We start from the raw sequence: 27,252 nt of genomic DNA on the forward strand, positions 1-27,252 counted from the left end.
ATAATAGCTTCCTCTGTCACTTTAGTGAGGACAATACTGTTCTGGTTACACTAGTATGTACAGAGGCCCTTGATCATCAGGTTTTGTCTTTTATTTTGTGACACTGTTTTTACGGTCTTTTTGTTTGTATTAGCTGCACTAAAATTTCAATCAACTCTGTTGATATGCCGATTGCAACAGTTGTCAGTTGGTGTGACTAAAATACAATTTCATGTCTTGTATATTTTCCATGCTTTTTCTTTTAAGAACTTTATCCTCGAGTGTTATAATTTCAGTAACAGCTACTTTGCTTTGGCTCTTATCACCCCATACATTTGTATGAATAAAATGAGAAATTAAAGTAATGCTATGTCTATGATCTGGTTTCTGAGTGGGATACTTTGCTGAGCCTACTTTCAACTGGCCTTTTGTATTTATTACGACTCCCCATTAGCTGCTGCAGGGGCAGCAGCTACTCTTTCTGGGGTCCAGCAAAATGAAGGCAGTTATAAACCATTAACAGATTTCAAAACACACTGGGTGCCCTCAGGCCACTACTCTACTACCACATATCTACAACATAAAATCTATGTGTGTGTGTGTATAGTGCGTATGTTATTGTGTGTGTCCCTTCACAGTCCCCGCTGTTCCATAAGGTGTATTTTTATTTGACTTTTAAGTCTGACTTTACTGCTTGCATCAGTTACTTGATGTGGAATAGAGTTCCATGTAGTCATGACTCTATGTAGTACTGTGTGACTTCCATAGTCTGTTCTGGACTGGGGGACTGTGAAGAGACCTCTGGTTGTCAATACTTCTCACAAATACAAGTAGTAATGAAGTCAATCTCTCTACTAGGGCTTGTAGGACCTGTCTTGTTGATAGCGTTAAGGCAGAACCATGCTTTATGGACAGACCTCTCCTCATTTTAGCTACTGTTGTATCATTATGTTTTGACCATTACAGTTTACAATCCAGGGTTACTCCAAGCAGTAGTCTCCTCAACTTGCTCAATTTCCACCTTAATTATTACAATATTTTGTTCAGGTTTAGCATTTAGTGAATGATTTGTCCCTACCAAATTAGACAGGACAACATGTTTTTGATGTAATTTTTTAACCTTAACCCCTAGTTCTGATTCAATCACAAAGGAATGAAGACCAAGAGCCTGTCTGGGGGGAAGCTGAAAATGTTGCCAAGGACCATTAGGCATGGCAATTGCATGTTGCTGCCTTATGCTCCCCAGAGGGCCAAGTACTGTACTTTCTATTGTCCTTGTCTCTAATGCTGAAAAGCCTGTGTGTAACACGTCCTGTTGGATGAGCATGGACTATCAGCTAAATTAAACGCAAATTCCAAAAGACTATAGTATGACCTACACACTGCTTTCATTATGGCAGTCATTGAGAATGTCAGAGATCACTCACCTCTGCATACAGCGCAGGAAAACGTGTCCTTCAGAACCTGCTGCTGAAAGATTTGCTGGTGGAGGCTGGACATAGGCCACCACTGCAGGAAGCTTGTCAGCTGCAAAAAACACTTCCTCTATCTTGCTATAAACCCTCCTGAGGGAAAAGGTGTATTCCTCCCTGTGGAAGGATCAGACCCTTTTTTCCGCCCAAAATGACATACCCGAATCTAACCTGGAGAATATAACACATTAGATCTGGTAAAAGACAAAGAAAAAAACATTTTTTTTGTGTATTTTTTTTGACCATCTTTGAAATTCAAGAGAAAGGCCATAATGTATTATTCCAGCCCAGGTGCATTTAGATTTTGGCCACTAGATGGCAGCAGGGTATCTGCAACGATTTAGACTGATCCAATGAACCATTGCATTTCTGTTCAAAATGTTGTATCAAGACTGCCCAAATGTGCCTAATTTGTTTATTAATAACTTTTCAAGTTCAAAACTGTGCACTCTCCTCAAACAATAGCATGGTATTCTTTCACTGTAATAGCTACTGTAAATTGGACAGTGCAGTTAGATATCAGATATGTCTATGTCCTGGGAAATGTTCTTGTTACTTACGTACAACCTCATTCTAATCGCATTAGCCAACATTCGCTCAACTGTCCATGGGGGACCCACCAATCCTGAAGAAGTAATGGCTTAAAAGAGATTAAAACAAAAATTGAGATGCAGGGTAACATCTTCTGAATATCATGTCCTTGTAAATTAACAAAACAGCAATTTACTGCCACACATCAGCTTGGCAGCAAACTTGCACCTAAACCCAATTTCTTGCTCAACGCATGCTTCTTACATCTAAGTTCCATTGCCTTATCCACACCCCAACATATTAGTATTGATACAATCAAGTCTAGACCTTTGATGACATTGCATTTGTTGACCATAATTTTATGTTAATGTGCAGATAAATAATTTCCTTATACAGCATGTGTACTTACAATAACCCTACTCTTTAATGAGTCTGGACTAATTACCTACATGACTCTATGAATAACTGATCGAAACCAGACATATCAATGGATATAATAACACAAATAAAGAATCAAATGTATATTTTCTACAATTGGAAATCTATAACTGGATTGGAGCTCTTTAACTGGCTATTAACCCATAGTTGGGGCAGTGGTTGGGTGTATCCACATTCCAGTGGGCATGCACATTACTCCTCTAAGACCCACTGCTACTGCAAGATCACAAGTAGTTTTGCCTAATTCGTAAGTAAGCTAGTAACCATATGTTTTGCCATGAGGAGGCACTGCAAGGGTCTTGGTGGTGGAGAGGCTACTGTCAGGGGAAGTCTTCCTACATCTAGTTTCAAGCTGTGGCCCTTGGAAACTGCACTTGACGCACTACTTACCCTGTAGTAGAACCACCAACACAACTCAAGTAGGGATACAAAACCTTTGTACAGTGGAGTACATTTATTTAGGAAATTATACTCACTTTTGCAGCACAATACATTATATGTATAGGATTGATTAGGGATAGCAGAAGGAGGATAAAAAAACTATTTATGCATGATCTGAAAATGGGGTCCGGAGGCTCCATGCTGAGGGTGTGAGACAATTGCGGAGCCTCTGGAGGCTTGCGGATGCCAAATCGAGCTCTGTAAGGCGATACCATGTGCCTCAAAGACTCTTCATGGTCAATCCACATCTGCAGTGGCTGTAAAGCATTTACTGCAATGCCTTTCTGCAGAAGTCAGCATTTCTCATACTTCTTGTGCTTTGAGGAGCTGTCATACTGCATCCAATAAATTGGACTGTACTGCACCACTCGTAGTGATTCAGGGTTAAACGCTATAGCCATCAGGTAATTACAAGCAACTGGCTAAACAAAAGACAAGACCTTACCTCTTCTAAAATGTTGGAGTCCGTTTCCGGGTGCTTGACTGAGTAGCTCAGCCAAGATAACATAAATTTAAAAGGCTACACTATTTTCCAACCTCAATCTCTATCCCGAATCTCCCCTTTGCCCCCCAGCAAAACTTTGCCCACATTTAGGCTATTGTTTATATGTGTATTTCACACTCTGTTGAGCTAAAATTCGGAGTATAATGCGTGTATGGATGTCAACCAAATACATATTAATGTCATCGTTATCAATCAACTGCATTACAATTGAAAACTACTTTGACTACCACCACTGATTTCTGTATGCTAGCTATGCTACCAGCTTATACGAACAGGAGTTAGCATTTAGCAGTCACCTTTTCTAAACCTGAAAAGGGACAACTTCTAAATGTTATGCAGCGAAAACAGCCAAATATCAAAATCTGATTTTAGTAACCCCATTGTGGGCCTGTTACAATACATCAATCATGACAGATTTGACAAATATCCACTTTATTGTATCAGATTTGTTGAATGTGCGCCAATCCAGCATCCAGCATCAAACACATGGAAACCATGTGTTTTATGTGTTCAATACCATTCCATTTATTCCATTCCAGCCATTACTATGAGCCCGTCCTCCCAATCAAGATGCCACCGGCCTCCTGCGCCCAATACCTCCCCAAATTCTTTCCAGGAGTTCCAACTCATAATGATGTTTTTATTTGTGAACTTATTCTGATAGCCTTTTGTCAAAGTTGTCCATATTTGTTGTCAAGGAAGTGAGTTTGTGTTTATACAATATGTACCTAAAGTTTCTTATTAGGAATTTTCAAATCAGATTTTTCTATATGTGGCCATGTTTGGAAATCAGTGGCAGTCGGCACCATTTAAGATTAGGAAGGACATTTTTTTTTTAATGAGCATCGCCTTATTTCTATTACAGCATATTGTAACATTGATGTACATAATATATGTAATATATGTAATATAACATCGATAGGTTTAGGCTACTATATGATACTCACATTTTCCCTATACACATCATGAGGTTGCTACAACCTTAGCCAAGTTTACAACGTTTGTGTACATGTCGAGATACATTTGAGTAATCAGGTAACAGACAGCACACATTCAATACCGCCTTCAACACTCTAGCTTACATCGAGCTCTCACATTTTCCCTTTGTTTGTAGACTTCAGCGCACAACACATCAACTGTCTGTGACCAGGTGAAAACACCTTTCCAAGCCAAACCATCATATCATAACCGCTAACCTCTAAACATAGCCTACATCGTTGTCACCATATTAGCTAACATCATAGTAAACATAGCTAAGAGAACTAACGCATTAGTAAACCCGCCACAATCATGCAGTACAGTGTACAGTCAGCAAGCAGTTTTAGCAGTTACACCGGCGGGACCCGGTGGAAATAAATGAATACCTTGACTTGGAAGAGTTCCAGTGTTGGATAGCCACAGTCAGCTAGCTAACATACTATCCCTCTCTGTTTAAGCTGAGTGTTTGTGTAGGCTAAACTAACGTTGGCTAGTTGCATTTGCTAGCAATGTAAGTGAAAGTGAAAAAAAACACAAGGAAATATAGCTAGCTTTCTCTCTCTCTCGCTTTGCCATAATATTTGAAGAAATGTATTTGTTCAAAACTTTTCAACTATTTTCTTTCTCTCTCTTTGAGTCAACTACTCACCACATTTTATGCACTGCAGAGTTAGCTAGCTGTAGTTAATGCTTTCTGTACAAGAATAATTATCTGATCCTTTGATTGAGTGGACAACATGTCAGTTCATGCTGCAAGAGTTCTGATAGGTTGGAGGACGTCCTCCGGGAAGTTGCCATAATTACCGTGTACATCTATGGAAGGGGTGAGAACCATGAGCCTCCTAGATTTTGGATTTAAATCAATGTACCCAGACTGCTGTTGAGGCTACTGTAGACCTACATTGCAAAACAATGTGTTTTAATCAGTTATTTGGTGACATTCATATATTTAGTATAGTTTTATCTAAAAAGTACAACTTTTTCAATATTTTACCATTTTTATTTCATTCCTCCTCTGAGGAGCCTCCATTACCATTGGAAATTGTATTTCAGGGCCAACCGTCAGTAAACGTGCAGTACCGAAGCAAAACTGTAGGAGTATTCGAAACCGTGCATCAAGACCGGAACCATGTCCCTTTGCCAGTTCTACATTTTTGTTGTTGTTGTTGTTGGGGACCAAATAAAAATATTTTATAATCTTATTGATATGGAACCCAATATGACAGCACCACTGAGGAAATTCAAAAACAGACTGGTTTTGTGTATGTGATTTGTCTAAAACGAATATATTGTAAATATTACGTCACGCAAACAAGGCCTATACTGTACATTATTTTGGTAACCCATAATGCAGTTTCTCATCGATGCACCAATGGGAGGAGAAGAGTGCTCGACCCGGCTGGTCTGCGCCAATGGCTGAGTCCTTCAAAAGGAAGTAGGCTACGATCCAAGCGAGATTCATTTATTTATTTGTTCGTAAACAAATCTGTATTTCTTGCAACAAAAAAAACATTGGCAGTTAGCGTATAACTATTTTGCAAATATACGGTTAGCTAGATTTTAAAGAGACATCTTGCCATCTCTGTATACTGGCTTACAAAGTGTCTAGGTTCTGAAATGTAATGCTAAACTTCCTTTTCGCCTTCCCATCAAGAGCCGCTTACCACCGGAAGCGCAGTTGAGATAGAAATCATTAGCACGGGACGTCTGGATGGAACAGCAAATTTGAATTTTATCTAGGAGTTTGTAGGGCACGTCTTGGGGCAAGTTTGGTAAAGCCACATATCCACAGTGGGCGCAGAGCTCTGTTCGAGGTATGTTATCACAATTCTCTAAACCTACCGTCTAAAATGCTTCAACAAAGAGCGACTCGTGTAACACGGGCCCTTCGACGTTTTGATCGCAGTGACTAGCTACATTATGCTATAGTATAAAATATGTAGACAGTCGTGTTATTGTAGAGAGTATTGGGAATCCAGGCAGGCAGGCAGTGAGTGAGTGAGTGAGTGATTGATTTACGCTTGATCAGTGTTTTTTTTTCTTCAATAGACTCGCTATTATGTTTGGTGTCTGTTTTGGTCATGCTAGTAGTAGTAGATTCGATCTGTCAAACCACAAAGCTAGCTTGTGCGTGTAGCGAGACAGTTTACTTGTTGTAGCAGTCGGGGATTATGCGTGGGGTTAGGTAATGATGGCTAGATTAACTAAATGTAACACTGCTGGGTAATAATAGAGAAATGATTTGGTATTCGCCTCAAGGTTGCATGCAATAATTAGATTGAAATATGTTTATTTTAAACATTTTTAAAATGTAGATTTGTTTATTAAATGTGGTTGATTATCCAGCTATCATAAGGTGTTATATTCAATCACTGGGCATCTCTTGGTTATTCAACCATGTTGTATTGGCAATAAAGTTATCTGAACCGGTATCTGACACAGGAACCCCTCTTGTCCACTCTCTGCTCCGCAGGCCCTTAAGCCCATGTGCGATGATGTTGTCATCTGTTTCGGCTGATCCGAGAGGTGCTCAGCAGCTCCCCGGCTCCACGTCGGTGGGTCCATGCCCTTCTCTCTCCCAACTGTACCATGAACAACTGGCCACGGGGTGCAGAGAGACTAGCAAGGACCAGAGGAATGCTGTCGAGGATGGAGGACCTCTGGTGACCGTGACTATGTCTCACAGACCAGCAGAGAGCAGAGATAGAGATGGTAGTCTTGGGATGGACTCTGGTGTGAGAGAGAGACAGACTCAGGCAGAGCACAGGCAGAGGGCTTTGGGTTCAGTCTCCAGTTTGAGAGGTCCTGTCTATGGGACTGCAGGCTCTTCCGATTTCAGAAGAACAGAGACACAAGTGTCAGACCAGGTGGGGAATGTGTGTGGTGTTCTTAGTGCAGCGATCATCAACTAGATTCAGCCGTAGGACTATGTTATTATTATTTTTTGTGAGTGGCGGCCGGCCGTAAAATAATTACAAATCATTGTTAGACTGCAAATTAACCGCAATCTGTTGGACCTAACATATCTGTTTGACTAAAACATAATCATTTCAAACCTGGTTTACGTTTGTGTATGTTCACGTGTGTATATTATGCGTGGGAATACTTGGCAACATATTTATTAAATTGAAGCCACTTGGAGCTGATTTCCTGGTGTTTTTACAGTCTTATGTCCAACAATAAAAATACCCCCAAAAACCGTGAAGGGCCAAATAAAACTTGGGCCGCCGGTTGGGGAACCTTGTCTTAGAGTATGCTTATGTTTTTGCATGTGTATCCAATGTCTGTGTATTGGATTGTGTGTAAATTTGTGCGTGGTCATTTTCAGGTCCAAGGCACCCAAAGACCCGGCAACAAAGGCAATGTCTGCGTTCATCCAAAACAACTAGGTAATGTACAATTGTTGTTATCAGTTTCTTGTGCATAGAAACTAAGGGGGTGCCAACCTGGCCATACTCGTGATCATATCTGTAAATTGACAGTTGATAGCCGAATTGGATCGGAAGATACTCATGTTCAGAAAACACGGAAGTGTTGTAATATGCCTAGTTATTTTGTCAACATGTACTTATCAGTCTACAAGTTTAAAGACCAAAAATGCTTCATATTAGGCGTAGCGCTCGAAGGTGTGTGTGTGTCTGTCTGTCCTTAACTTGCAGCGGGCAGACAAATTTGCAGTCACTCAGTAAGAATGCGCCTCGGGGCCTCCCGAGTGGTGCAGTGGTCTGAGGCCCAGCATCGCAGTTCTAGCTTTGCCAGTCGAGATTTTTTTGTTCAGGTCCAGGCTCTGTTGCAGCCGGCTGTGACCGGGAGACCCATGAGGCGGCGCACAATTGGCACAGCGTCGTCTGGCTTAGAGGAAGGTTTGTCCGTCAGGGATGTCCTTGTCCCATGGCTCACTAGCGGCGACTTTTGTGGCGGGCCGGGCACAGTGCATGCTGTCTCCTCCAACACGTTGGTGCGGCTGGCTTCCAGGTTAAATGGGCATTGTGTCAATAAGCAGTGCGGTTGGGTTGTGTTTCGGGGGACGCAGGCTCTCGACCATCGCCTCTCCCGAGTCCATACGGGAGTTGCAGCGATGAGACAAGACTGTAACTACCAATTGGATACCGCAAAATTTGGGAGTAAAAGTGGTAAAAAAAATATATAAACATAATGCGCTTTGACATTTTATATTTACCTACCAATTCACCGCTTGTTAGATTGGCTATTTTTTGTATATATTTTTTATTTCACCTTTATTTAACCAGGTAGGCAAGTTGAGAACAAGTTCTCATTTACAATTGCGACCTGGCCAAGATAAAGAAAAGCAGTTCGACACATACAAACATACAGTCAATAATACAGTAGAAACAAGCCTATATACGATGTGAGCAAATGAGGTGAGAAGGGAGGTAAAGGCAAAAAAAGGCCATGGTGGCAAATTAAATACAATATAGCAAGTAAAACACTGGAATGGTAGATTTGCAGTGGAAGAATGTGCAAAGTAGAAATAAAAATAATGGGGTGCAAAGGAGCTAAATAAAATAAATACAGTAGGGAAAGAGGTAGATGTTTGGGCTAAATTATAGGTGGGCTATGTACAGGTGCAGTAATCTGTGAGCTGCTCTGACAGCTGGTGCTTAAAGCTAGTGAGGGAGAAGTGTTTCCAGTTTCAGAGAGTTTTGTAGTTCGTTCCAGTCATTGGCAGCAGAGAACTGGAAGGAAAGGCGGCCAAAGGAGGTGTTCGCTTTGGGTGTGACTAGTGAGATATACCTGCTGGAGCGCGTGCTATGGGTGGGTGTTGTTATCGTGACCAGTGAGCTGAGATAAGGTGGAGCTTTACCTAGCATAGACTTATAGATGACCTGGAACCAGTGGGTCTGGCGACGAATATGTAGCGAGGGCCAGCCGACTAGAGGATACAGGTCGCAATGGTGGGTAGTATATGGGGCTTTGGTGACAAAACGGATGGCACTGTGATAGACTGCATCCAATTTGTTGAGTAGGGTATTGGAGGCTATTTTGTAAATGACATCGCCGAAGTCAAGGATTGGTAGGATGGTCAGTTTTACAAGGGTATGTTTGGCAGCATGAGTGAATGATGCTTTGTTGTGAAATATGAAGCCAATTCTAGATTTAACTTTGGATTGGAGATGTTTGATATGAGTCTGGAAGAAGAGTTTAGTCTAACCAGACACCTAGGTATTTGTAGTTGTCCACGTATTCTAAGTCAGAGCCGTCCAGAGTAGTGATGTTGGACAGGCGGGCAGGTGCAGGCAGCGATCGGTTGAAGAGCATGCATTTAGTTTTACTTGTATTTAAGAGCAATTGGAGGCCACGGAAGGATTGTTGTATGGCATTGAAGCTTGACGGGAGGGTTGTTGACACAGTGTCCAAAGAAGAGCCAGACGTATACAGAATGGTGTCGTCTGCGTAGAGGTGGATCAGAGACTCGCCAGCAGCAAGAGCGACATCATTGAAGTATACAGAGAAGAGTCAGTCCAAGAATTGAACCCTGTGGCACCCCTATAGGGACTGCCAGAGGTCTGGACAGCAGACCCTCTGATTTGACACACTGAACTCTATCAGAGAAGTAGTTGGTGAACCAGGCGAGGCAATCATTTGAGAAACCAAGGCTGTCGACTCTGCCGATGTGGTGATTGACAAAGTCGAAAGCCTTTGCCAGATCAATGAATACGGCTGCACAGTAATGTTTCTTATCGATGGCAGTTAAGATATCGTTTAGGACCTTGAGCATGGCTGAGGTGCACCCATGACCAGCTCTGAAACCAGATTGCATAGCAGAGAGGGTATGGTGAGATTCGAAATGGTCGGTAAACTGTTTGTTGACTTGGCTTTCAAAGACCTTAGAAATGCAGGGTAGGATAGATATAGGTCTGTAGCAGTTTGGGTCAAGTGTCCCCCCAACCCCCCCTTTTAAGAGGGGGATGACCGTAGCTGCTTTCCAATCTTTAGGAATCTCAGATGACATGAAAGAGAGGTTGAACAGGCTAGTAATAGGGGTGGCAACAATTTTGTCAGATAATTTTAGAAAGAAAGGGTCCAGATTGTCTAGCCTGGCTGATTTGTAGGGGTCCAGATTTTGCAGCTCTTTCAGAACACCAGCTGACTGGATTTGGGCGAAGGAGAAATGGGGAAGGCTTGGCCACCCGTAGAAAAATCCTTATTGAAATTCTCAATTATAGTGGATTTATCAGTGGTGACAGTGTTTCCTATCTTCAGTGCAGTGGGCAGCTGGGAGGAGGTGTTCTTATTCTCCATGGACTTTACAGTGTCCCAGAACTTTTTTGAGTTAGTGTTGCAGGAAGCAAATTTCTGCTTAAAAAAGCTAGCCTTGGCTTTTCTAACTGCCTGTGTTTAATGGTTTCTAGCTTCCCTGAAAAGCTGCATATCACGGGGACTGTTCGATGCTAATGCAGAACGCCATAGGATGTTTTTGTGTTGGTTAAGGGCAGTCAGGTCTGGGGAGAACCAAGGGCTATATCTGTTCCTCACCATTTGATTTATCATAGTAGTAGGCTAACAGGAGGCAGCAGCAATCTAAATGATCAGACTGAAACGCGAGGAGAAGTGATCGGGTGAAATTATGAAAAGGTCTCCTTTAGCTACCTGACAATCAACCTCCCCAGTTCCAACTCACCCTCTCTGTGACTGTGTTCTGTGCACAGAGCCTACCTCCCCTCCTCAGGTGTGCCCCTCTGATCCTACTCCCCCGGCTGGCCCCACGGGAGAGCAGCTGGGGACCCTGAAGCGCTGCCTGGAAGCCCACCAGGCAGAGATGAAGCGGCTGCTGACGGGCTCCCTCGGCTCCCTGTGCCAGCGTCTGGAGGTGGTGGAGAGGAGGATGGAGCAGCTCTGTGAGCAGGGAACCACGCATGGCAACAGCCTGTCTCTGCTCAGGATCCAGGTGGGCCAGCTGGCAAGAGGGATGACTGCTGCTGTCGCCAAACAGGACCTGTCACCTCTCCATGGTCTGGGTGAGTTCAAGTTGACTCACTAAAGATTAGAAGGCACCACGGTGAAATGTGTGTGCATACCTCCCTGCTACATTTTATTAAGAAATTTACAAAAGGAGAAAAGTCATGTTTTTAAGACTGAGTGTGGATTATATATCGTTGAAGTCAGAAGTTTACATACACGCAGGTTGGAGTTCTTGAAACTCGTTTTTCAACCACTCCACACATTTCTTGTTAACAAACTATAGTTTTGGCAAGTCGGTTAGGACATCTACTTTGTCCATGGCACAAGTAATTTTTCCAACATCTGTTTACAGACAGATTAATTCACTGTATCACAATTCCATTGGGTCAGAAGTTTATATACACTAAGTTGACTGTGCCTTTAAACAGCTTGGAAAATTCCATAAAATGATCTCATGGCTTTAGACGCTTCTGATAGGCTAATTGACATAATTTGAGTCAATTGGAGGTGTACCTGTGGATGTATTTCAAGGCCAACCTTCAAACTCAGTGCCTCTTTGTTTGACATCATGGGAAAATCAAACAGAAATCATCCAGGACCTCAGAAAAAAAATTATAGACCTCCACAAGTCTGGTTTACCCTTGGGAGCAATTTCCAAACACCTGAAGGTACCACGTTCTTCTGTACAAGCAATCGTACGCAAGTATATACACCATTGGACCACGTAGCCTTCATACCGCTCAGGAAGGAGACAGGTTCTGTCTCCTTGAGATGAACTTACTTTGGTGTGAAAAGTGCAAATCAAATCAATCCCAGAACAGCAGCAAGGGACCTTGTGAAGATGCTGGAGGAAACGGGTTCAAAAGTATCTATATCCACAGTAAAACGAGTCCTATATCGACATGACCTGAAAGGCCGCTCAGCAACGAAGAAGCCACAGCTCCAAAACTGCCATAAAAAAAGCCAGACTACGGTTTGCAACTGCACATGGGGACAAAGATCGTACTTTTTGGAGAAATGTCCTCTGGTCTGATGAAACAAAATTATAATTTGTTGGCCATAATGACTATTATGTTTGGAGGAAAAAGGGGGAAGCTTGCAAGTCGAAGAACACCATCCCAACCATGAAGCACGGGGTGGCAGAATCATGTTGTGGGGGTATTTTGCTGCAGGAGGGACTGGTGCACTTCACAAAATTGATGGCATCATGAGGGAGGAAAATTGGGGTTATATTGAAGCAACATCTCCGGACATCAGTCAGGAAGTTACTTCCAAAGTTGTGGCAAACTGGCTTAAGGACAACAAAGTCAAGGTATTGGAGTGGCCATCACAAATCACTGACCTCAATTATATAGAAAATTTGTGGGCAGAATTGAAAAAGCATGTGAGAGCAAGGAGGCCTACAAACCTGACTCAGTTACACCATCTCTGTCAGAAGGAATGGGCCAAAATTCACCCAACTTATTGTGGGAAGCTTGTGGAAGGCTACCCAAAATGTTTGACCCAAGTTAAACAATTTAAAGGCAATGCTACCAAATACTAATTGAGTGTATGTAAACCTTTGACCCACTGGGAAAGAAAAGCACTTTTTTTGTCCATTTTAAAATAACAGCATTTTGATCAGAAATGCAGTGTAGATTTTGTTAATGACTATTGTAGCTGGAAACGGCTGATTTTTAATGGAATATCTACATAGGCGTACAGAGGCCCGTTATCAGCCACCATCACTCCTATGTTCCAATGGCACGTTGTGTTAGGTAATCCAAGTTTATCATTTTAAATCATCAGAAAACCCTTTGAGATTGTTAGCACAGCTTAAAACTGTTGTGCAGATTTAAAAAAGCACTAAAACTGGCCTCCTTTAGACTAGTTGAGTATCTGAAGCATCAGCATTTGTGGGTTCGATTACAGGCTCAATGTCCAGAAAAAAATAACTAACTTCTGAAACTCGTCAGTCTGTTCTTGTTCTGAGAAATGAAGGCAATTCCATGCGAGAAATCGCCAAGAAACTGAAGATCTCGTACAACGCTGTGTACTACTCCACAGAACAGCGCAAACAGGCTCTAACCAGCCAGTTGTATGGCCAGTTGTATTGCTTCTTTAATCTGTTTTCAGCTGTACTAACATAATTGCAAATGGGGTTTCTAATGATCAATTGGCCTTTTAAAATGATAAACTTGGATTAGCTAACACAACATGCCATTGAAAAACAGGAGTGATGGTTGCTAATAATGGGCCTCTGTAGGTATTTCCAGCTACAATTTGTTTGTTGTAAATGACTGTCTGCACGGTATTTTTAATGGACAAAAAATAAATGTGCTTTTCTTTAAACAAGGACATTTCTGAGTGACTCCAAACATGGGGGCCACGGGCTGCCAGTGTTTAACTACTTGATTGAAGATAATTTTGTTGGTAAGTAATGTTTCTTGTGTTGTACAGGAAAGGAACCAAGAGTGCTGGAAGAAGAGGACTTCACCAAGTTGTTACCACACAGTCCTAACCCTTTGTGCAATATGGGCTCCTCAGGAGCAGACTTAGACCAGGGGAGTGTCACTGGATGTCAATGGATGATGACGACGACAACATTTTCACCCAGCCACAGTCCGGCCCCGAGCAGTGACCACAAAGAGGGGTTAGGTGGGAAAATGAAAAGAACAGAGTCAGGCCAGTCCGTATCCTCCAAGGGAAAAGCGGGGTGCAAACAAGGGAACTACTCCCCTGTGTCGGACATTGAAGATCTGGACGTGGAGCTGGCGGCCGAGAAGGGGCGGGATGCTCTTAACTGGTTGGTCAATTCTGCCCTGGCAGACACAGAGTCTAGTGACAGCCAGGAAGTGCCCCTTCCATCCCCTTCTCAGAAGGCACAATCTGGGAACAGGAGAGAGAGTATAGAGACCCATCCACACTCTCCTCATGTACACTTCCCCACTGAATCCCAAGGCCTGTCCAAAAGCACTGAGGTCCATAAGTGTCCACTTACGGGTAAGGGTAGGACTATGGCTGCATTTCCTGAGGGGGTACAGTTGAGCCCTATAGGAGCTTTCTCTCTGTCGCCAAATTCCGTTGAAGTTGTAAGGTCATCTAGGCCTGAGCACACGGGAAGAATAGCTCCTGCTTCAACTAACATCCAACTTAGGATCACCAGCCCACCTCGCACTGACCACACGGCCTACACTCAGTCCTCCAAAGAGGCAGAGAAAGACCAGAAGCCTGAGAGGAAGAGGCGGAACAAGAGGGAAGCGAAGGCACACTCGGTCGATGAGTTTAACTCTACCGCCACTAAGTCCGTCAAGAGTAGCTTCTCCGCTCAGATACAGGACCAACCACAGGTTGGTGTGGGCAGGGAGGCAGCCGAGGAGAGGCAGCAGAGTCAACAACACAAGCAGACTCTAAACTTTACAATACCTCATCAGCAACACAATCCATTGTCCCACGCCCAGCTGAAGTCTCCAGATGGAGCATCATCACTATCAGGTTCAGTCTTTGCACCCTCTTCCTGGTCCCCTCTGTCCTCCCCACCCATGTCTGGCTACGTGGACCCTCAGAAGGGCAAACAAGCCACGGATCGATCCTTCCTGCACTTCCACTCTTCCAGCCCCTCTCTAGACTCCTCCGTAGCCTCCAAGCTCTCCTCTCCCCGAAATGGCTCTTCTAAATCTCTCATGGTTGGTGTTGGATCCATTCACCCCCAGGGCCAGGCCCTCCTACTCCAGCTGTCGGACACAGCCAGCCGGCTTGTACCTTCCAGCCCATCCCCGGAGCTCCCCTCACCCCCGGATGGTGGTCAAAGTAGATGGGGGAACATCCCGTGCGTCTTCAACTCCAAGTTCAAGAACCACTGGAATAAGGACCGGTCCTCCTGTAAGAAGCGGCCCCTGAAAGGCGTTCACAGCACGAGTGGTGCTCTAGCCATGTCTCTCCCGGAGCTGGAGGAGGAGACGTCGCAGCACCACTGGCAGCCCCTGGTGATTCTGGGCAGCCCAGTCTTGCCTCTGTCCCCCCTGCAGCTAGGGCCCCTAGCCCAGACCTTCTCCTCCTTATGCTGTAGCAGCAAGGCCCTGGACAGAAACTCTTCTACCCTGCAGCACGGCCTCTTCCATGCCACAGGCCAGTTCCCCATGTCCCTCTTCAGCCAGATGGGCTTCTCCAAGTTCTCCAAGGCGGGTCTGAGCACTGTGCTGGCTGCATCCTCCCCCGCCTCCTTCCACCACTGGTTCAGACACAAGTGCCCCATGCCCCTCATGAGGTTGTCGGCCACAGCGGTGGAGACGGTGATGTGTCAAATTATAGAGTCACAGAAGAAGTACATGTATCCTCCCCTCAAGGACTACACAGGCCCTCCTGGCCTGGACAATGACCACAGGTCAGTATTGATAGGCATTTTAATGTGCTACGAGCCGTTTTCATAAGCAATATGTTAATAGAGAGAATAAATATTTACTTATTATAGTAAACATTTGAAGATATTCTGCTGATTTCTTGTTTGCTTGCTTGTTGGTTTGTAATTGCAGTTATGCTCAATCGTGCAGTCAAGAAGCTACCTCTGTCAGAATATCTAGCACAGCAAGGTGAGCAGACGTCTAGACATGGCACTATTGAATGTCCATGAAATGCAATGTAATAATTGATTGGCAAACTAATATGGGCTGGCTACATTACATCTGTTACTGCTATTGTCAGTGGCATCTCAAAGGATAAACAGCATGTATAAGTGATGCACAACCTATGCCTATTATTGAATATCATCACGAACTATGTGTCTCCATTCTGTTTTCCGCCCAGCAGTACGTCTCTCACCTTCTCACCGACAAGGCGACGTTGGGTCAGACTCCCCCCAGAGCGGGCCCTTTCCAGCCCCAAAACCAGTCATAGCCACAGCCCCAAGACCATGCGTCTGGATAACCAGCCCGAGCCTGTGCCCAGCTTTGCCATCGCCAGTGCCAACGTCAAATACCCTGGTCTGCATGGCCGCAGCCCAACCAGAGAGGTGAGTCTGGCATGTACAGTAACTTTGTCTTAGAATGGACTTTGATTGACTAGACAGGTGTGATTGGTGTGGGGGCCACACTCACGAGGGGCCGCATTTGCTCGCAGGTGTCTCTCACACTCTGCATGGCATGCACATGCTGGCCAACCACAAGCATCCCTGGTTAGAGCGTACATTTAGATGCTGGTGAGGAGAGAAAGGGCTTCACCAAAGACAGTACAGTATGAGGTTTAGCAACTGTGGTTTTACCTCAGTGTGTCCGGTGCTGCTAGTGCTAACAAGAATGTCAATTTAGTGCCAAGAAGGGCGCATCTTCAGTGCTATGGCAGTATTTCGGTACAGGCAAACCTCAAAAACTGTCTGAGTTGTCTCGACAATTGATTTAATAATTTGAAGAATAACCATCCACTACTTCATGATGATTGAATAGTAAAAAAAAGCACCCAACAGCAGCCAAGCCCCTCAGCCACAACCAGCCGCCTACGTGAAACACGCATTGGTTGATGATGCGTTTTCAAGTGTAACACCCTACAAAAGAACATCCCGTATAGAAGTCCGAGGCTATCAGAGCCAAAGACATGGTTCCTATTTACACAGTCAGCGAAGATGGCTTCAAGAAGATGATAAACAAGCTGGATAAGAAGTATACATATTTCTCCCAAATCACCATCCCAACACTGTATAACAAAATGAAGGGAGGAGTTGAAACATGTCACATTGAATGACTGGACCAGACGCCAATGTTTTGGACACAGACTGCACCTTGCAATCAGTAGGCTACGTGTTACAATTTTTTAAAGGCACTTTGACTTATAATAATGTTTCAGCCTATTTATACATAATTACACAATCATAAGCTTCATATTCCATCTGCAGCCCATGGCTGCTTGAATAAATAATTAACTTAAGAACTCGTATTGGGAAATAGGAACTCATAATGTTATTCATGAATTAATCAATAATATATTTTGTCTTGTTTATATGTAGGCATTATAATCCCATCTTTTATTACATTTACATTTAAGTCATTTACATTTAAGTCATCCAGAGCGACTTACATATAACAATGTTGGGAAAGAAGAGTTTAATTTGGTTTTGTGTTCAGTTAGCACAGTGTGTTAATCCACATCTCATGTTAGAAGTGATGTTCTCTACCCAGACAGTTGTTTTAACCATGTCTGATGGAATTACCAAGTTTTCACCCATGTGTTGCAATTCATAATAGAAATTGCAATATCTGGCCCAAAAATCGCAATTATATATTTTGTCCAAATCGTGCAGCCCTAGAAAAAAACATTTACGTTTTAAGTTTTAAAGCAAGTTTGCTACAATTCTACTCATTTTGCCATGGGGCGGATAGGAAAATTAGCTGTTTTACAGCCAATTTCCTGCAGTTCTACACATTTTGTCATAAGGTGGGGAGAAATGTTTGCAGTTTTTAATGATATCTGTAGCACTATAAGGCACTGCGTCTCAATTTCTAAAGATTAGTATTGTCATTGTGTCAACTCAACATTTATCTGCAAAAATGACAAATTTGTGGTTTTCAGATTTAAAAAAAGTAGGGGGACAAAAAGCATAGGTACCTGAGCTGCCCTATGGTTCAGCTCAGGTACCTACATACACACACACCATTGACATTGAGGAACACACACACTGAGGGCCACTCAGCTTAGAGAAGAAATCCAAAGCTCAGACAGATCCAGCTCAGAGGCCCAGCTCCTGAGCTCCCATCAACAGCAGATATAAATGGAAAATGAATGTTTTATGCAAAAAAATGCATGTAATTGTATCAAATTGATCCAAATCACATAAATTCATTCCCCTAATCAAACCAAAACACACAATTGATCCAAATGAAAATGTTTGCTATTGGAGCCAATGTATCTAGATGCATATCAAAGAAGAGATGCACATCCCTAGACACCATTCTTCCACAAGAATTTCCAGAATTCGGTGTTTTGTTGATGGTGGTGTAAAACGGTCTCAGGCGCCACTCCAGAATCTCCCTTAAGTGTTAATTTGGGTTGAAATCTGCTGACTGAGACAGCCATGGCATATGGTTATCATCGTTTTCATTCTCATAAACCATTCAATGACCACTCGTGCCCTGTGGATGGGGGCATTGTCAACCTATGGGGGCCAAAATAATGGCCCGCACAGAATTTGTTAACTCAGGAACCACACTTGTGTGGAAGCACCTGCTTTCAATATACTTTGTATCCATTTACTCAAGTGTTTCCTTTATTTTGGCAGTTACCAAAACTGTGGCTCTGATTCTGTACAATCCTTACAATTTATAGGGATCATGCACAACAAACGTTCCACCCAGATTTGAGCAATTTATCTAATTCTTAGTTGCAGTCTCTGCAGTCTAGTCCTGGACCTAAGGGGGCTGAAGAATGTTGTGTGACAGTGGGAACACCATTTTGGTGTTGACTGAGGTTGCTCATTTGATCCACAGAGTGACTTTTGTATTTTATTCCCTGTGAGCATCATTGATTTTTCAAGGAAGCACCTCTTCCATTGTCTGAACACAAACTCTTGCAATCCAGCTAGTTGTACCTCTTCCTTGTGACTTATTTGCTATATTATTAAAATTCAATTATTTTCTGGTTCTGTGATCTTGCTCACTTTTTCTTTATTTTGTTCTGTAGGGTGGTCTTTATGATGCGAGTGTGGGAACCCAGCCATGCCAGCGCTCCAAGAGGGTATCCCAGATCCGCATTCGGAAGACTGTTCCCAAACCAGACAACAACCTCACTCCCATGGGCCTGCCCAAACCAAAGAGGTAAGTTTTTAAAAACTCAGTAACTAACAAAACAATGGGATTATTGAAATACCACGGCTCATGTGATCACACAGAGTGCCAACTGTGTTTTACATGTTTTTTTGCGTACATCCCATCAGGCTGAAGAAGAAGGAGTTCAGCTTGGAGGAGATTTACACCAACAAGAATTACAAATCACCCACTCCCAACAGGTCAGCCATCATCATATTTATTATTCAAACTATACCTCAAGTTGGAGAACATGACAATTGACAGTATATTGAAACCGCTTGTTGTTGGTCAATAGGCTATTAAAATAGGCATAGGCAATTCCAAGTTAACAGAATTACGCTGAGGCTCAGATTTTTCACTTTAAAATGTATGCCAAACAAAAACCATTGATTTAAAAGTTTAACAAACCATACACCTCTATGCACAATGACTACTTTGAAAAATGTATAGAGTAAATACAAAAACATTAACTGTAAAAACTGTGCAGATACAAAGTTTGGTAACAGTTACTGTAAAATTTCCCTGAGTTTTATTCTGTTAACAAACTTTGTATCTGCACAGTTCTTCTTGCACATGTGTTTTAGTAACATTTTCTGGGGAAATTGTTAAAAGTAGTCCTTGTACATAGTTGTATGGTTTATTAAACTTTGATTTCAATGGTTTTTGTTTGGTATACATTTTAACGTGAAAAATCTTAATCTCAGTGTAATTTCCGCTTTAATATTGTTCATCATATGGTTTATCATTTTGTTTAGTGTATGGTATTGCTCAGCAGTTAACTGACATTTCTGTTCTTGACATTTTTAAACAACTTATTGACTAATGTTGGTTGTTATTTGAATTCCATTTCAGTCTTTTTTTTGTGAGCTTGTAGTTTAGCGCAGAAAACATGGTAATTAACTACAATGACCATAATCCATTATGTGCCTACTTGTTCGGTCTGTGTAGCTTTTACGCATGTTATGTAAAAGAGACAGAAAAATGTGTCATCATGAGGGGAGGAGTTGCGAGGTCTCTCTACCTGAAAATACATGATCTTAGTGATTGATAGTTGGTATTCAGCAGTCATACCAGAATGCCTTATTTACTTTGAAAAACTTCTAAAATAGTTTATTTTTATTTTTTTAGATTTTGTCAGACAGCATAGATAGCAGCTCTATAGAGATGACTTATAATGAAATAATAACTCAAACAAACTGAATAAAATAAAAAAAAGTAATATCAATATATTCTGATTTAAGTGATGAGCAGTAATGGGCAGTCACTACCATCATGGGACTTTTATTAATTGTTTTATTCTGTGTTGAAGCATTCGACACACATAATGCATAGTGCATTTAATGTTTTTTATTTTAAATAACAGGAATCGAAAACATTAATTTATTTTTTTAATAATCGAAACTGAACCGACCTCAAAAAAGCACTTTCACTCAGCACTAGTATATGGTTGATCATATTGTTTTCCCATACCAGGAGCCTGGAGACCATCTTCGAGGAGCCCAAGGAGAAGAACGGATCTCTGGTCTGCATTGGCCACCAGAAGAGGAAGCGTGTACTGGACTTCCCCGACTTCACATTGCCGCGCAAACGCAAAGTCCGGGCCAACATGGCTCCCCTGCGCATAAAGGGCCCCAGGGGGCGTGGTCGGCGGGGGAGGCCTGACGATGCCGACCTGGATGTCATGCTCATCGAGAGGCTGAGCGAGCTGGAAGACTTCTTCACCCGCCAAGGCCTGGAGGACTGAGCAGTCCCACAATACCCCTATTTCACATCCAAATACAAACTCTCACAAATGGTACTCTATTCATCATAGTGCTCTACTTTTGACCCAAGCCCATCGGGTCAAAGTAGCATATTATAGAGTGAACAAGTTATCATTTGTGACATGCTACACACATGCATTGCATATGGTTCATCATTCTCAGTTTTTGGACAGCTTGTTTTGTAAATTGATTGGGCTTATGAAACTGGATTTTAATAATTAGATCATTTTAAGAGATTTCTATGATCGTGTTAGGTTTTTCTACTTCGGGGCCCCTGAAATGCCCATTCAGATGATTTGTTTCAGAACTGGCAGACTTTGAAGTGCTAGAAAAAATTGACTTAATGTGTGCCTTTTATGGAAATTTAAACTCAATCCAGCAAAGAGGATTTTTATGATATATAATGAATAGTGGTTGAACAATTACTACTTTGTTCTTAGGAACTATAATTGAACCTGTGATAACAGAATTGTGGGTGCTCATACTTGGATGTGTGCGTTCGTACACACACATGGAACTTTCGCATGTGAACACATGGAAGACAAGTTTGACAACTCATACCTGAGCACTTTCCCTCTTACCTCATTCAGATTTCTCATCAACTCATTCATTAAATTGTTGTTTTGAACGGGACCTTGTGAGGACACAACCGTTTCTGACAGAGTCAACGGTATATGTGCAGCTTTACTCCCCTGATGACAGCCTCACTGCTAGCCTGGCCTTAGGAATGGAGGTAACTGACCAACTGGATTGGTGCCCCATGTCTCTCTACCTCTTCATGCATTGTTGGGAAAGATGCTACATGTGGGGGCATCAGTTCAGTACATCTCCCTGATAACCCGACTGGGATCTAGATGATGAGTTCCCATCCTGAATCCTAGTGAAACAATACATGTATTTTACAGTATTTGTAAAGAAAAGGAAAAGTCAGTCTTTTTCACTTGATGTACATCATCCGGTCCATCATCTGATGTGCGAACACAATTTGATACATATGTGAAAATGTCATTTTCTTATAGATGGTATATTATCTCTACTTCAGTCTTGAGGACCTAGATCAGGACTGGACAAACTATGAGCCCATAGGATGTTTGAGAAATACAAGTTTAAAGTAAAAATGATTATTTTGGGTTAGATAAAATACTCAAGGCCACTCTTGGTCATTTAAATCTAGATGGTATGTAGAAATTATAATGGGCCTTTATTTTTTTTTCTGGACCGCAAATTGATGTTAACAAACCCGTCCGTCCCCAAAAGAATCTGTGCGGCCCTCCATTGAATTTCGAAATCCTGATGTGGCCCTGAAGCCCAAAAGTTTGCCTTTCCCTGACCTAGCTACACAGTCGTACTACGGGGCCATTTTGGGTTGAAAGGCCTCAAGGTTTTAGTCCCTTGGCTCACTGTAAAGGACTCAGTACCTATGGAAATGGTCATTTGGTAGAAATGGACCTAATCTTTGATCACAAACTGGATTTTTAAAACTTTTTTTTGCAGTTTCTTTCTGTGGATTGATTTTCCTTTTTGGTGCATCATTTTTCTTTGGACATATGAAATATGCAACATCTTTGTGTTTAGATTTTCTTGTAGGCAGCCCCTTTTTTGTTTAAACTGTCAGACTTCAAACTCATCTGCATAGGGACTCATGATACCATTGACCATGTCTGTCTCCCAGTATTCTAATGCTGGATGGTCACAGGTTAGGGTTATTCAATTGTCAGGCTGTGATATGGCCTCATCTTCTAATAGCTGCTGAACATTTCTAGGGACAGGATTTTTCCTGAACATGTGTCCTGGAAAAACTCTGGGCCCTAGTTATCTCAAATGCATACTCCTTGTGTCCTCTCTCCTTTTCAAAACCCATTGGATGAGAGAGCCAGAGGTCCCTTCCCTCTGACCTCCAATGGGTTTTAAGAAGTAGACAATGTGAGGCGTTTTCAATTGAGATCTTCCCACAGAATCTTTCAGGTGGTCACATGGTCAGGAAAAACTCCTGGCTCTAACCATTTTCCAATGGATAAGAATGTGTTTGAGGATTTACAAGTAATGTGCACTGAGTGGTCCTGTGCTTGGATAAGTGAGTGTGGGCTGCGTGCCTGTAGATATTGTCCTAATTCCTATTGCTGCTAAACCACCTACCTAGTATATTATATTGCAAAATGTATATTATAGATGTTAAAGTTCAGAATGGATTTTTTTTGTTTTGTTATTTAAACTTTATTTTTTTTATTTTTTACATGTGATTCATAAAATCCACATCAGTCCATGCCACATGATGTGGAGCAAAATATGGATCCACTAACTGGTCTGTCTTACAACAGCATTTACCCATCTTCTCTTTGTGAGTGTGCAGCAATCTTTCATGTAAAAGTTAAATCAGGCCTGTAAATAGGTCCATTAAGAACTCTGATGCCTTAGATTGGAAGACCTAGCTTGGTTGCCCGATCTGTTTCTAAACTTCTAGCATTGTCATACCAAACAGCCTGTCCTTATTGCAATCTCATTTTTACATTGAATAATGACTGTGGAGATAAGGATTTTGTTAAAGCAGAAACTTATCTAGGAACCAGCAATGAAATAGTTGTAGTGTTCAAATTCATTACCATAATTCTCATCATGCATTATTTTTAAATCATGACCATTTATTGTGGAACACTCATTTGAAGTGAATACTTTGTCTATCTGGGGTCAAGCATCATTACATATCAGGTCTTTGTTTGGAATCAAGTGGAAACATTCAGCTCAGCATCAGCACACATTGACATAATCCTTTCATGAATTGTTCAGAACAATTTTTCAAGTGTCATTACCTGACTGATTTAATGGGGTTTGCATTTAACACCCAAGTATTCCACTGTTCAAACTTGTCCATAACTTTATACAGTGTTCTGCCATTATATAAAACAAATCTGGAGTTTTTTTTTTTTTTTTTGTCATTTTCTCTTGTATTTTTTTTGTAAGTGTATAGATACTTTCTAAGAGAGCCTTCATGCAGATTTCAATCGTTGTTTATATACTCCTCCACTGCCCTGGACCTATTTGCTAGTGTGGCAAAAGTCTGCACATATTTACTCCCAAAGAGCCAGACCCTGTGAAGTGTTCTAGTGCCCCTTCCTCACTCTGACCTCTGCTCTTGAGGCCAGACATGGAATGGTAGAAAAATGTGACGTGAGTGATGTGAAATCTTTTTTCTTTTTAATTTGACAATAACAGGATTATTTAGTTTACACTGGTGTGTAGTGGAAAACGTGACACATTTTGGGAACCCCCATGTCTGAAAATAAAACTTTATATTGCTTTTTATTTTTTTTAAAGTTCCTTATTTCATCCTATGTTAAGTGATGGGCACTTACCGTAGACATGCATCTCACAGACCAACACTAAAGATTAGTATTGTCAATCATTTTAATTGTAATATTTTACGAATAAAATAGTGTATTTGTGTAATTTATTAATTTGTTGGATATGTAAACTGATCTATTTGTTTGGCTGAAATAACCATCTTTCCTTTTGAGAAATCTGGAAGTGAAACAGACCATGTAGGTGTAACAGTATAGCTTCCGTCCCTCCCCTCTCCCCAACCAGGGCTCAAACCAGGGACCCTCTGTACACATCGACAACAGCCACACTCGAAGCATTGTTACCTAACGCTCCACAAAAGCTGCGCACCCCGCTAACTAGCCATTTCACACCGGTTACATAGGGTAAACCGTCTATGGACAAGGTATGACAGCAATCCATGCTTTGGTTTTGTTTACCTGGCCTCTGTTACAACTTCAAATTATAACTTTTTAGCATTTGTGGCACAAATCCAAAGTAAATCAATGCTACCTTTACTGAACAAAAATATAAACGCAACAATTTTACTCTGTTATAGTTCCTATAAGGCCCTAATATATGGATTTCAAATGAATAGACGGGTGTAGCCATGGATGAGCCTGGGAGGGCATAGGCCCATCCACTAGGGGGCCAGGCCCAGCCAGTCAGAATGAGTTTTCCCCCACAGAAGGTGTTATTACAGACAGAAATACTCCTCAGTTTCATCAGCTGTCTGTCTGGGTGACTGGTCTCAGACGATCCCGCAAGGGGAAGAAGCCAGATATGGAGGTCCTGGGCTGGCGTAGTTAATGTGGTCTGCGATTGTGATTCCGGTTGGACGGACTGCAAAATTATGGTAGAAAAATTATCAGGTAACAGCTCTGGTGGACATTCCATCAGTCAGCATGTCAATTGCTCGCTCCCTCAAAACTTGAGACATCTGTGACAAAATGGCATATTTTAGAGTGGCCTTTTATTGTCCCCAGCACAAGGTGCTCCTGTGTAATGATCATGCTGTTTAATCAGTTTCTTGATATGCCACACCTGTCAGATGGATGGATTATTTTGGCAAAGGAGAACTGCTCACTAACAGGGATGTAAACAAATTTGTGCACAACATTTGAGAAGTTTTTTTTGTGCATATAGAAAATGTTGGCGATCTTTTATTTCAGCTCATGAAACATGGGACCAACACTTTACGTTTCTTTTTATGTTCAGTATATATTTGCGTGTTCGCGCTTCTTGACCAAATCGGGATATTCACCAATGCTGGAAGTGGGGCCGAGAATAAAGGTTTGGGAATCACAGATCTAAATAACTTATTGTTTCTATACTAAGTGAAATAAAATAATGGCAGAGAAAACATTGGCCAAACTGTGAATACATCTGCCATGTTGACGCACTTAAAGTTGGTAAGCACCTCCGTACAAGTACAATACCAACGCTATGGTGCTTCCCGAGGACAGTGATGTTAGCTGATTGGCATTCCACGGTGACATCCTTTTATTTCTTTTGATTTAACTAGGCAAGTCCATTAACAACTAATTCTTATTAACAATGACGGCCTATCAGAAGGCAAAATGCCTCCTACGGGGGCCGGGATTTAAAATAAAATATAGGGTAAAACACACATCACGACAAGAGAGACACCTAAGAACATAGCATGGCAGCAACACATGAAAACACAACATAGTACAAACATTGGGCACAAACAGCTCAAAGGTGCAAGAAGGAAGAGATACCAATACATCACGCGAAGCAGCCACAACTGTCAGTAAGAGTGTCCATGATTGAGTCTTTGAATGAAGAGATGGAGACAACAGTTTGAGTGCTTTCTTTTTTGCAGCTCATTCCAGTCGCTAGCTGCATCGAACTGAAAAGACGACCGACCCAGGGATGTGTGGGTTTTGGGGACCTTTAACAGAATGTGACTGTCAGTTCGAACGGGTGGAGAATGAGGGCTGCAGTAGGTATCTCAGATAAGGGGGAGTGAGGCCTAAAAGGGTTTTATAAATAAGCATAAATGTAACCTTAGCTTGCATCGTTATGACGTATCCTTATGAATACTAACTGTCATCACAGATGAATGAGCAAACCAATATACAGTCTATAAATAAAAGCATATTTTCTACCATCGCCAAAGGTCCTAACTTTTGGAAGCTATCATCATAGCAACATAATACTCCAGGAAGTCAAAACTCCCGCGGTATTTCAATTGTAAATCTCGCCACAACCCACACTCAAATTTAGAACAATGAGACAAGATATTTATCCGGATGTGACCGGATGTTAATCGGATGTGTAGTGAGATAGAGCAAAATGGATTTTGCCCCTCATTCTGCAAATTTTCCCCATCGATTAAACATTTCATCTAAATACAGTTTTCTGTTTCAAAAACTAAAATACGTTATGAGTAGAGTGGACTAAGTTTTGTAGACTTTACCCTTTGTCAAAGTTTGAAAAAATGTCGTTGTTCAGAAGGAATGCAAGGGCGAATTAAGAAATGGCACACGCGCACCTCACAGAGTATGCGTTCCCTAACGGAAATATGCCAATACATGCTAGAACGCCCCAATAGCTCGTGCTTGGCTCTGCCCACCTTCTTGCTCGTTCTGCCCGCTATGATTAATTAGTTCCCATAGGAAACAACAGTCTGTGTTCTATCTTGGGTTAGTTATACAAATCTTTGCCATACTCTTTGGCACAATCAGACACAGTGTTATAGTATTACAATCCTTTAGGTGGCGACAAAGACCTCCAGCAAGGATTAATATTCGTCTTGCGAAGACGAAGAAGCTTTCCTCAATACCGAGTTCTGATTGGTTGTTTAAACGATTGTTCTACACACTCACAAGATGGCAGCGTCCTTCGGAAAGTTGTGCTGTAATCAGCTGCCACTGACAGCGAGGAAAATTAGCAGGTAATGTTGTAATTTGCTTGTAAACGTTTATTTGTCAGAATTATGTTGCTATTCCAATGCATGGTGGCTACACACCATTGGAAGAGTAATAATATAATTGTGTTGATGGGAGAAAATGAACACCGGTTTGCTAAAGTTCTTGCGGCTAGCATTAGTTACCTAGCTCTTATGATGCCAATGTCTTGTCACTCGTGTCAATAACATTTTATATTTAACG

The 27,252-nt window shown here is 41.9% G+C and overlaps 2 protein-coding genes across 4 annotated transcripts in view; both read left to right on the forward strand.

Annotated features, from left to right (window-relative positions):
* Window positions 1-5,767: 5,767 nt before the first annotated feature.
* LOC124049069 lies at window positions 5,768-24,248 on the forward strand. 2 transcript variants are annotated; one of them, XM_046370398.1, is made up of 10 exons: window positions 5,768-6,158; window positions 6,818-7,211; window positions 7,673-7,733; window positions 11,016-11,324; window positions 13,708-15,631; window positions 15,780-15,836; window positions 16,051-16,255; window positions 18,913-19,046; window positions 19,166-19,237; window positions 20,511-24,248. In XM_046370398.1, the coding sequence occupies exons 2-10, from the start codon at window positions 6,837-6,839 to the stop codon at window positions 20,779-20,781; spliced, it is 3,408 nt and encodes a 1,135-aa protein (XP_046226354.1). In that variant the 5' UTR covers window positions 5,768-6,158; window positions 6,818-6,836; the 3' UTR covers window positions 20,782-24,248. The 2 variants fall into 2 exon arrangements, with proteins under 2 accessions (XP_046226354.1, XP_046226355.1); XM_046370399.1 differs by having other exon boundaries at window positions 16,054-16,255.
* A 1,523-nt stretch (window positions 24,249-25,771) lies between these two features.
* Window positions 25,772-27,252, forward strand: part of LOC124049070 (phosphatidylserine decarboxylase proenzyme, mitochondrial-like) — a 39,920-nt gene continuing 38,439 nt past the window's right edge. The window contains exon 1 of one of the 2 annotated variants that reach the window (XM_046370402.1): window positions 25,772-25,889. In XM_046370402.1, coding sequence (XP_046226358.1) covers window positions 25,792-25,889 — 98 coding nt within the window. In that variant the 5' untranslated portion in view covers window positions 25,772-25,791. Of the gene's footprint in view, window positions 25,890-26,945; window positions 27,036-27,252 lie in introns of those variants that run through there. The other variant, XM_046370403.1, reaches the window with a different exon arrangement.

Source organism: Oncorhynchus gorbuscha, linkage group LG11, assembly GCF_021184085.1.
Source record: "Oncorhynchus gorbuscha isolate QuinsamMale2020 ecotype Even-year linkage group LG11, OgorEven_v1.0, whole genome shotgun sequence".
Taxonomy (NCBI): Eukaryota; Metazoa; Chordata; class Actinopteri; order Salmoniformes; family Salmonidae; genus Oncorhynchus; species Oncorhynchus gorbuscha.

Excerpts from the sequence above, each read along its gene's own strand:
- LOC124049069 (XM_046370398.1), top strand. The coding sequence starts at position 6,837 with ATGATGTTGTCATCTGTTTCGGCTGATCCGAGAGGTGCTCAGCAGCTC. Across the intron at positions 11,325-13,707 it reads GTCACCTCTCCATGGTCTGG|GAAAGGAACCAAGAGTGCTG; the intron begins GTGAGTTCAAGT and ends TGTGTTGTACAG. Across the intron at positions 15,632-15,779 it reads GGCCTGGACAATGACCACAG|TTATGCTCAATCGTGCAGTC; the intron begins GTCAGTATTGAT and ends TTGTAATTGCAG.